The sequence below is a fragment of the Belonocnema kinseyi genome, chromosome 2, assembly GCF_010883055.1.
Source record: "Belonocnema kinseyi isolate 2016_QV_RU_SX_M_011 chromosome 2, B_treatae_v1, whole genome shotgun sequence".
NCBI lineage: Eukaryota > Metazoa > Arthropoda > Insecta > Hymenoptera > Cynipidae > Belonocnema > Belonocnema kinseyi.
The window spans coordinates 53087119-53099327 of record NC_046658.1 but is presented as its reverse complement, the minus strand read 5'-3'; the positions used below and the strand labels follow the sequence as shown (position 1 = coordinate 53099327).

General features: G+C 27.6%; 2 protein-coding genes across 2 annotated transcripts in view; one reads left to right on the top strand and one right to left on the bottom strand.

The window, feature by feature from the left end:
* LOC117168163 (meiotic recombination protein W68) overlaps positions 1-3124 on the top strand; it is a 9971-nt gene extending 6847 nt beyond the window's left edge. The window contains exon 4 of the mRNA XM_033353593.1: positions 2630-3124. Within this exon, the coding sequence (XP_033209484.1) occupies positions 2630-2927 (298 nt within the window). The 3' untranslated portion in view covers positions 2928-3124. The remainder of the gene's footprint in view (positions 1-2629) is intronic.
* A 21-nt stretch (positions 3125-3145) lies between these two features.
* On the bottom strand, positions 3146-6233 carry LOC117168164. Its single transcript, XM_033353594.1, has 3 exons — positions 5879-6233; positions 5375-5665; positions 3146-3486 (listed from the first exon to the last, which is right to left on the bottom strand). Exons 1-3 carry the CDS (start codon positions 6007-6009, stop codon positions 3372-3374), a joined length of 537 nt encoding a protein of 178 aa, XP_033209485.1. The 5' UTR covers positions 6010-6233; the 3' UTR covers positions 3146-3371.
* Between the last annotated feature and the right edge of the window lie 5976 nt (positions 6234-12209).

Sequence of the window (12209 nt, the reverse complement as noted above, 5' to 3'; positions counted from 1 at the left end):
TGTATACATTTATAATACAATTTTACATTGCAAGCGTTTCAAATTGAAAAATTTTCAATTAAATGTATTCAAAATTGAATAATTTTTAATCAATAAATTGAACATTATTTGGCTTTTAATTTAAATCGTTAGAAAATTAATAATTAAAATTTAAACCTTTGAATAAGAAAGGTATAAAACAAAATCACACTAAAAAATAAAATGCAGACATTACAAATAAAAAAATTACTGCTGAAACCCCAAAAATGAAAACGATGATAACGTAAATAATTTGAAATTAAAACTCTGATGATTGAATATTCTCAAATTGATAATTTAAAACTTAAAATATTGATTAATTTTAAATTGAAAAAATTCAACTAATATTTCAAAAACGTGAAACTTCAGAAAACCGATTGAAGTATGATTATGTTATTTAAAAAAATTCCATTTCTATTAAAGATAAAAGATTGGTTTTTACCAAGAAGAGGTCTCAATTCTAAATTCCTAGCTATTATTAAGACATAAATTCATCTTGTAATAAAAAAACGTTTTATTATTTCCACTTTTTAAATATAACAGTAAATTAAATTTTTTTATTATTCACAAGGTGGCCACTAAAATCGAAGAAAAATTTGTAATCTTTCCCTGGAAAAAAATAATTTACACAGACTAATGTAACAGAATAAAATTCAAAATTAAAGTTTATAAAACTGAACCTTTTTATTTAAAGTATTTAAGACTAAATTGCAAATCAAACCATTCGAAGTTGAAGTTTTCTGAACACTGAGCATTTCAAATGTATAATGTATTCAATCATTTGGAACCAGCTATTTCGAGTTCAAAACTTCAGAATGTATGTAAAAATTACAAGCCGTCTAGAAACTTCTTCTAAATAAACCATTCAGAATTTTACAATATGGTTTCAGAAGCCTGTAACTTTGTACGAGTATATTTAAAAATTATGCCATGTGAAATTGAAGTAATGAAAAATATAGATTTTTAACCATGTTGCGATTTGATTTGAATAAGTACAAATTCAGAGACTTTAAAAATAAACTTTTGAAAATTCGGGCTCCAAAGCTGCATAATTGTAAACTTTTTAATTTTTAAAATTTTAGCATTTCAAACTCAGTTCCAAAAATCTTTTAAATTTAAAATCAAACTATTATTCTTTGATATGCTAAAATGTAGAAAAACGTCCATACTGTTATATGAAAGTTCATGAATTTATGATTTTAAGATTAGGCATAGAAAAATCAAATTAATTTAAATGTTAAAAATTGAATATTTTAAATATTTAAAATTAGAAACTTTCAAGAATTTCAAATCAAACTTATTTAAAAATTCATAATTCTTACATTCTAAGAAACTTAAAAGTATTGGATACGTTTTTCTACTAAAAATTTTTAAAATTTCAATGAGTTAACTACAATTTGTTTAGCCCGAGTTTCAAAATATTAACGCCATCCTAGGTTCTAGAATGATTCCAATCGTTTTCAATTGGGTATCTATTATTCAGAGTTCGGGGTTAATATTGTCACTACATTATTTTGATATTCCTATGATTATTTACAAGCTGGTTTTAATTCCTTAAAAGCAATAAATGTCTACAATATTAATATAAAAAGAAATAAACATTTTAGAACAATATATCCACTAAATAAAGCTACTACTTGATAATCACACTATATCACTGACACGTTCGTGAAATGACATGGTTTTTGCATGCTGTTATAACCTCAGATACTATCGATTTTTCATTCGGTACACCGTCTGAACAAACGTTCTAATTTTTGTTCTTAAAATTGTTGTTAAATTATTAAAAATCTCATTTCTAACGAATAAAAGCGTGCGCGTCATGTATGTTACAAAAGAAAACTGCAGAGGGCGCATTGCATGCAATTGCATTTACTCAATTCAATACGATTAAATATGATTGGGAACAATTGATACAGTAAGCAACAATTTATACCGATACAATTTTTGACTGCTCTTAATCGTCGTACATCATTTCCAATCGATTATTTCTAGAAGGGATAACATTTCAGGAAGGATACTATATCTTCTGACGAAGTTTCATTGTTATTTTATATTTAATTAATGCGTGAGACCAAAGATTAATTTTTCAGCTGACAAAAAGTGAACAATATTGAACAATATTTCTTGATACAAAGCGCTCTTTCTTAAACATTTATAAATATTTGAAGACTTTTTATTGGGCGTTAAATTTTTCAGCAGTAAATAATCAACACTAAATAATCGGAAAAATTACGAAACTGGCAACAAAATTGGCATCTCTGCGCCTTTCCCGCGGTTGTTTTAAGTTGAAGTTTATTTTTGTTTATTTTTTTTGTGAAATTTATTAATTCAAGTAATTGTAAATAATAAACTACGAAAATAATACAAATTATTAGTTAGTAAAACTGTCGTCAATTTGAGTTTTCTTTTAAGAAGTCTTTTGAAAAAAAAGAATGCGACGAAGTAACTAATAGATAACCCGAAAGGTGACTTTTAGAAGTGCTTCCGAAAGTAGGAGAATCGCTATAAGAAGGTTGTGGCTTCCAAAGTAGAATACTTTGTATTGAAAAAGCAAAAAAAAAAGTTAATTGCCTGTTTAATGACATCTATTATATTTATATTGTCATAGATTTGGATCGAAAGAACATAAGCCATGGGCTTCTCCATCTGTTCGATGGATAGGCATTCATCCAGAAGAAATCAAAAGCATGGGCATAATTCCAATGGGTTTAAAAGTCAGAGAAATTGAAAAAGTGAAGACTCTCAGGACACGAAATGACTTACAATCAGAAGCAAATCTTTGCATGCAGCTGAGAAAAATGAAGAAAATAGGAAAAGCTGAGATCGAAAGTGTTGCAAATCTCTCTTATGGTTTCCTCACGCGCTTCTATATTCCTGAAAAAATTAAACTGAGGGAATTTTACTAATGCGGTTCAAAACTATAGCTCAAAACATTTGTTAATAAGTGTATTCACATTCTATTCGACTAAAGTACTTAGTATTATCTCCTTCAAATATAAAGAGATTAAACTAACATATGTTTTTGAAATGAATAATTGATTATATAAAGAACATTTTAAATGAACGATTTAATGTTTTTTTATATATATTTGACATTGGGTTCAAAAGGGATACTTAATTTCCACATATATTTAAATTAAGTAGCATCATTTCTTAAATTAAGAATTTCAAATTACAAGAATAAATTATTCATTAAAATTTAAGATCAGTGAAAAGTATTTTGCAATATTCTTATCCCACGAAGTGCAGTTCCAATAATAATTTATTTTATTTTAGCATTGAGTTTCAGACAGAGGAGCATATCCTGAAGCTTGATTAACTTTCCAGTACTTTGTTAATTCTTTCTTATATTAATTTTTACATTCGCGTGTTCTTGCTCTTGTTGCAATTCTTTTATATCCGGCACCGACATACATCTCGTTAAGCAGATCTAATAAATTTGTTGTATCTTTTGTTTCATTCCACCTAAAATAAACATACCTCACAAATTTTACTTGAAACTAGCAGTAAATGGACATGCTCACGTCTCTGTATTTTTATATTCTAACATTAAAAATATAAACAATGTAAAATTTCATTATTAAACCAATTTTTAAATGTGTGATTTAAATTTTTGTTGAAAGAATAATTAATCATTTTGAATTGAAAGCGTTTTAAATTTTAAAAATGCAATGAATGATTTTGAGATAAAAACGTTCCAATGCAAACTATTTTAGAGTAGGTAAAATTTAAAGAAAGTGAATTGAATAATTTAAAAACAGAAGCTCTAAAAATTTAAGGTAAATTTTGGAAGTTTTTACTAATTCATTAGACAGAAAATACAATTCCATCATTTTCAATTAAAATCGTTCAAAGATGAAAAATTTTCTTTTGAATTGAAGAATTTCTATGATTGCAGACTGAAATTTTGCAAATAGGACAAGTTCGACACGTTCAAAATTTAATAACTGCAGATAAAAATGTTGAAAATTGAATTATTTCAAAATCAAAGGTACGCAAATTTATTATTTCTGATTAAAAACGTCTAGAATTAAAAAGATATAATTAAAATTAAAATTGATCAGATGAAATTTTCTGGTTAAAAATAATAAATTCATCCTCTTTTTTATCATTCAGAATATATATTTTTTAATATTGACCTTTGAAATAAAATTATACTAAAAAAAGGTTAACGTTTAAGTAATTTTAAATGGGAAACATTAAAAATGAAAATATTGCTGCTAAGAAACTTTGAAAATTAAACGAATGTTAATTACCATGAATTATTATATGAATATTTTTATTATGCTCGTATCTTTTGAAATTCCAATTGTTTTAAGTAAATTTCAATCGTTTAAAAATTGAAACATTATTTTAAATTCATGATTATATTTTTCGAAATTTAATCATTTCTTTTTTAATTGCAAATTGGAAACTTATGAAACGAAATTTTTTAAAACTTTTTAATTTCGAATCATTTAATTTTATCGCTTTATTTAGAATTACTATTCATTATTAAACTCCGCTAATCAAATAATTTTCGATAGTTTATTTTGTAAAATCTCCAACTAAAGTCAAAGAAGTTGAAGATATTACATTTAAAATTAAAAGAAAATAATGATATAAAACAAGATCGCTATGATTTCAATTTTAGAGATTATATAATCTTAAGCCTTTTAATTTATTAAATTTTAAAAGAAATATTAACTCCATTTTCAATGTCTGTTGCTAAAATATTTTTATTTTTAAGGCGTTAATTTGACAAATTATTTTGCTAAATTTGCATTATTTGAAATTATGATGGAGACATACCATTGAAAATTTCGAAATTAAAAATCCTTTAAAACTGATAATCAACGACTGTAGAGATACAAGAAAGATTCAATTAATTTTGTATATTTAGAATTGAAATAAGCAATTGAAACTGGCTCTCAAGGCTTTCAATATAAAAATGAGGAATTGTGAAAATTTATGAGTGAAATTACCCTGACATTTTTATTATTTAACATATAATGCTTAATATTTGTGTAATATTTGTCTATATGTTGTATAAAAATATTGCATATTAATTCTAAAGTTAACATATTAATTTTCAAATATTATCAACAATTTTGTTTTTTGCTTTTCTGTTGGTTTACATAATAGATATTGTAAAATACAAAAATGGTTGTATAATTGCAGTTTGATAGTTTTTAATTTGCGTAATAATTCTCCTTGAAACATTTTTATCCCCCAAAATATCCCGTCTTGTACATAAAAACATCCCCACCCAGAACTTTTCTAGAATCGTTTATGAACATTTTGATTTGCAGTTTAAATCCATTTTTTAAAAGTATATTACCCATTAAAAAAATGTCTAGATCAGGATACATACGAATTATTTGGTACTCGATCCGAACTTTGCACATCATCTCGATCTTTAGGAGAAGAGGTCGATTCATTTTGGCCTTCTGTAAATTTTAATTGTCCTCGATCTTTACCTTGATTTTGAATTGAATCACTGTTATCATCAATAATAATTAACTGTGGAACTTTGCGGTAGTATCCTAGATAAATAACACTGTTTAGGCTACAATTTGACGTCGATGGCCTTAAACCGTGTGAATCTTTTGATAATTTATCTTTTTTGGGTGGATCTAATGATCGGTGTCTTCGATTTCTTTTACTAAAATTTTAACAACAAAACTTTTTAATCCTATACTTACATAAACTTAAAACATCTATTTACATGATGTTTCTTTTTGAAGTTGCTGTTATCAATAGGAGATTTTTTGCATGCTCCAAATCATAATAATATTAATAAACAATTAGTAAAAATATATATTTTTTTAAACTATGAATAAGCGTAAAGGTTTTATTTTATTTATTATAAATTTACCTTCGAGTTGCACGAACATTGTTCGTTCTACGTTTCACAACTCTGTTTGCTAATAATGCCTGCTTTTTCCTCTTTCTTAAAACTCTGCCAGGATTTACATTATTTGTATTTTTCTCGGAATCGACTTCCATTTTAACCTTGCAGAAAGTAGATTCAAACAAGTAGTAGATTTCAAACAAGTAGATTCAATATAAAATGAAATTTGTCTCGAAAAATAAAGGACAATTTCTTTTTCTGACTTTCCAATTTTGTCACGTTTCTTCGTCTCACATGGATTTTCAGAATATTATCACCTGGAAATTATTAATTACTGTACTAGAAGATCTGTCAGTGTCATCTTCTAACATTCGTTTGTTTTTCGATTTAGAAATATTAATTAATTAGTTAAGGACATGTGACAGTTATCCGATTCCTACTTTACGCACATTTTGTTTTAAGCATACCAATTCCAGGAACGTTTATCTACTAATAAATTTTCAGATACCAAAGAAAAAATGTCCCAAAATTTTTTTAAAATGTATAGTTGAGACTCCGGATTCTATATAACTCCGCATAAAAATTGCGTGGCCCCTTCAGACCGTTCGGGTTGGTCCCTGATGGCTTCAAAATCAGTTTTCGAAAATTAAACTTTTCAACAGAGCACTTTGTAGGAAATTCCATGGTGCATATCTTATCTCCTGGAAAAAACTTGTATCTTTTACCGTTTCTGTAAAAAATAGAAAATAAATAATTTTTCAGACCAGCACATTTATTAAATATTTTCACTTCAAGTCGCTGCGAAAGACAAAGTTCTTTACATTGAAAAACGAAAATTTGAGTACTTGTCCTTCAAACTGTTCTTAAGATAATGTGCATTTCAAATTTATTGTTTTTGTTAAATAAAAAAAGTTATAAATTTTTTTGGCAAGCAGTATCAAAATAACGTTAGACAATTTTCAAACGCTTCGTTTATCAAGGAAATTTTGAGTGAGCGCAAACTTTCAGTGAAAGAAATATTGATTAGGATTTAATCAAGTTCATTGAAAATTGAATTATTAGTTAACGAAATATGAGCATTCAAATAGCATTGGCCGATCGCGTGAGAGGCAATAACTTCGAGCTCGATTGTACATTTATCGGTCTTTATATTTTCGCATAATCTTGCGCAAAACTTTTAAAAGTAAGACTCAAAATATCTACCAGTGTAATTTTCTGGTTTTGAATTATCTTTTGTTAAAAGAGCCGACTGTTGGCTATCGCACTCCGTGCTCGGTCTTTGCATTTCTCCTGCACTCGTATACAGACCTTTTGAAATCAAATGTCAACGGACCGACCACTGTAATTTTATGATTTTTATCTCTCTTTTGTTAAACCTCTTCGGCTTTAACGAACACATTCTCATCACGTATCTCGTTCTTCGCACTCGATTTTGTCCAACATGTCAACTTTTGTACATTATACACAACACTTTTATATAAAATATAATACATTTTTTATGTAACTCTGCCTGGGATTGCTTATTCAAATATTGTAAAATAGAGCACAAATTGTATTTATCATGATTATTTTAATATTTGTTTCGTATTTTGCTTTAAATTGCATTCTAAGCTGTGCTGAAACATGTATCATTTCAATCAATTTATATTATTACAATTCATAATATGCATACAAATTTAATCATACTAATTCTTAATCCTTATTTTTAAATTTTTTATATTTTTAATCTTGTTTTTTACGATTGAAGTAAAACTATTGTGCATCTGCATATGGTCTAATGCAGGAACCTATATAGGGTCCTATATAGGATCCTTTGTCCTCTTTTGTCTTTTCTGTCCTTTTTCCAAAAATTTAATTTTTTTATTTTGAATCTTATTTTTTACGATTGAAAGAAAATCTATTCGACCTATCGAAAAATGATTAATAATAAATTTATAGATCTTTTTAGGCGAACAACTTTGTCTGTTAATTTTAGTTCGTACTTATGTCGATTTTTCCAAAAAATTTAATATTTTTATTTTTGAATGTTATTTTTTACGACTAAAGCAAAAACTACGTGTCCTATCAAAAATTATAGCTTTTTTTGGATAAACAAGTTTTATCTAATTTTTTTCGTAGCTTGTAGGTAGGTCTTTCCAGGGCGTGCAATTTTAGCTTCTTCATGTTTTTCCTATCTTAAACAGTTTGACCAAAAAATGGAATTTTTGGATTTTTCATTAGTTTTGGTAAGATCAAATTTTAAATGTTCAAATTTTCTACCAAATTAAAAAAGTTGTTATGATAGTATTGTAGGTCTTTCAAAAGTCAACGTTTTTCTTCTCTTTACTTTTTTTCATATCATGCGTTATTTGGCTTAAAAAGTTCATTTTGGTTCGTTTTTTTTGGATTCTAAAAATGCTCTAACTCTGATAATTTTCCTTTTATAGGAAAAAGTCATAAGCATAAATTGTTTGAGTTTCAGAGTACTACGAATAGCTTTACATGGAATTTTGAAATATTGAAAAAATATGGTTTCAAAACTTTTTGGTACGATCAAATTTGGAATTTTCAACTTTTCGACCAATTTAAAAAAGTTTTTATGATAATCTTGTAGGGCTTTCAAAAATGAACGTTTTTCTTTTCTTGACTTTTTTTCTTTTTAGGCTCTTAAAAAGTGTGCTAAAGCAGAATCTAATCTGATCAATTTTTCGAAAGTTATCGTGCCTGCAGAATACAGACTACAGACAGACAAATACCTCCGTAAAAATCGTGTTTTCTGACTCTGTGAGTCTCAACACGTGGAGATTTGATGAAAACCGACAAAGCGAAATTTTACATAAAACCAATACCTTCTTATTAGGATGTACATGTAAAAAGTAAATGTCCAGTTTGCCAGAAACTCTGAGTATAAAATCTAATAATATCAGCAAAACAAAGAAAAACAAGGTATTTTTTGTACATTCTCCCTTTGGAAAGATAAAAATTTGAATACTTGTGAAAGTGAATAAAAAAGAAATTATTGATTCTGAAGATTATTTTCTTCTATATTTTTAATTCGTAAAAATGAGCATAAGTAAAGTTTGGGACATATTTTTTGTATAAACTACTGTAAACTACTAAAAATTATGGAAACAAGATTTTTTTATTGAGCAATAAATTAAAAATATTAAGGATTTTTTCAGTATAAAGTCAAGCACATCACTCAATCTTTAACTTGATTTATAAAATAAAAAAAGGTTGCTATATTGCTAAGTCTAACCAATTTTTAAAAAGAAATATACACTTAGTATAGAAAGAATAGTTTAAACGTCATTATTTATTTAAAAATAGTTGATCTAAGTTTTCCATTTTATTTTCACTGCAGAAATTAGCCGTAATTTTGGTTTAATCTCTATAATATTGTATCGCATTATTATGTTCTTCATAAGATTTTTTACGAAGTCTATTTATGCTGTTTTTATAAAAAGGATTGAATATGTGTTAAACAATTGTGATCTAATTCGTAGTATAATTATTAACTAGGTTAGTTTTAAGGGGGTGCCGTATGACGGCCGGTTTAATAACATTTAATAGCATTTTATATTAATTTTTTTTTGACGACCAATAAAAAGATAGAACTTTGAACTTTTTATTGGTGGTCATCGTGAAATGGCTGACATAGGATCTTACTCAGGTACTTCAGAGTTTTTTATACGGGTACCTATATACAGGAATAATTTCCATGTATAAAATGACCTTGCATATTAGAAAGGTTCCTGCGTAGAAACCTGCACAGGAAAAATTTTATTTGTGCGATTTAATTTATATTTATTTATAAATTCACACAACTCTGAGAATTCGAACCCACTATCTGCTGACTCGACAGTTTCCAAACATAAACCAAGAGTGCCCAAACACGCGCAGCCATACAGCATACAGGCACCTACATAAGATCCTATGTAATTTCCTATAGGTGGCGCCTATAGTAACATATAGGATCCTATATAGGAACCTACATAGGAATTTTCACTAGGGTAAGATATATTTTTCTGAATGTTTGTAATACCCTGGAAATACGTATATGTAATGTATGTAAGATGTAAATGCGTAATGATTTTGCCCTCATAATAAAATAATTGCTGGTGGTTTGATATTAAAATTGTTGTTTGATAGTGTAAAAAAATAAATAAATAGACTAAAATCAGGGCAGTCCAAGAGCCGCACTACGTAACGCGACTGCTGTGGTTGAGCCAATCGAGTTTCCGAAGTTAACACCTATCACGGCACTTGACTAATGTTAGTAGAATGATCCTATTTTGTTTAAGAATAATTGAATAGAGATCATTCTTTTCGTAAAACTTGATTATATTCTAATAAACATTCCTTTCGCTGAAAGTTTGGGCTTACTGAAAATATCCTTCGATACACGAAGCGTTTAAAAATTGTCTAACGTTATTTTGATACTGCTTGCCAAAAAAATTAAAAACTTTTTGATTGAACGAAACCAATAAATTTCCAATAGCACATTATTCAAAGAACAGTTTGAAAGACAAGTTCTCAAATTTTCTTCTTAAATCATAAAGAACTTCGTCTTTCGAAGGGAGTTTGAGTGAAAATATTTAGCAAATTTGCTGGTCTGAAAAATTAGGTTTTTTGGCCTGAAGCGGCAACGCAAATTTTATGCGGGGTTATAGAATCCGGAGTCTCAGTTGTAAAAGTTTATTATTTACATAATTGTTAATTAGTGCCTTTTCATTATTTTTTCCATCTTTCAGCTCGATATCCCAGTTTTTCGAGAATTGGTATGGTAAAAAATGTCGGTAAAGTAGTAATCGGATAAGTGTCACATTCCCTTAAGGATTATTTTTAAATTGTAGACCCTTCCTCTCCTTTGTGAATACTCGCGTGATTTTTGGGACTCCGTCCCCCTTTTCTTACGCGAGATCTTATATTTTTTACTCAATATATAAATTATTTTTACTCTGAATGAGATTTCCAAGCCTTTTTAGGGGTTTAATGAGATTTTAAGCAAATTAAAATGATTTCTGGACACTCCAAGAGTTTTAAAGTATTTCAAACGATTTTAAAGGATTAAGAGAGGTTTCACAGATTTCAAATGATTGTAAAAGATGTTAAGATTTTGAAGAAATTACATAGTATATATTCAGAGAGAATGTCAATTTTTTCAAGGAATCTTACACTATTTTTAAGAATTCAGAGAGCTTAATCAGACTTCAAGAGATTTTACAATGTTTCAAGAGATACCGAAAGATTTCACGGGACTTTAAAGGGATTTCAAGAGATTATGTATCATATCCATGAAAATCAAAGAATTTTAAGAAATTTTCACATGACTCAATAACATTTAAGGGATTTGCAGCATTTTTTCAAGAATCCATGGAATTTCTAAGGATTGCGCAGATTTTGAGGGATTCCTCAACATTTCATGAAAGGTTGAAAGCATGGATAAAAACTTTCAAAATATTAATTACACGGAAAATTGCAAGAGATGAAAATTGTACAGATTTACAAGAGGAAAACAACTGTGACGGTGAATTTAACGTGAAAAATTTTATTTTTTAAATCTTGTTCTATTTTGTTGTATGTTGATCATATGTTAAGATTGTAAAGTTTGATAAATTATTTTAAATTATAGAGGAAATCGAGATGAATTCATTGACCTATATTTAAAAATTCTAATAACATTCGAGATATTATCAAATGAAGCTTTAACATCGCTTAGGGACCATTAAATATACTTCGATTTTACTAAAAACTTATACAGTCATATTTTTTCATGATTTTTGAAACCGCAATATCAAGGAGAACTTGAACCTTCGAACAAATGGTGTTTCATGAAATACCCTAGAATGTAATATGAAAGATCACTTTATCAAAAAATTTAACAAATAATGATATATTGTGTGCAATCGTATAAAAAGTAGTCTTAACAGTTAAAACGGTACAGAATAAAGTAATGATAAAATTTTTTTCCCTTAAATTTTTTAGAGATATAAAGTTTTATTCAGGCAACTTCGCCTTTTTCAAAACTCATATGTTGTCACGATAAAAAAAAGAAGGCTTAACCGGTATTTGGTTAAAGTTTATCCTGTAAAGTTAATTTTTGTTGTAGCGAATCTGTAATCAAAAATCGATGTAAAGTTTATCTTCTGTTTTTTTGTGAGGTTCTAATTAAAATATTTTTGAAAAATAATTAAATAGAGAAAATTTACATAAGAAATGCTTTGCCTCTTTTCCCCGCTACGTAAGAATAATTAATAGACGCTTCATGTATTTGAAATTACAGTCTGTCAAGTTAAAGCGTGGGTGGCTTTACTCGCAGTCGGTAAGGTGTATCGACATGATTTTGGTGTCAAAATATTAAGAAGAGCTCCCT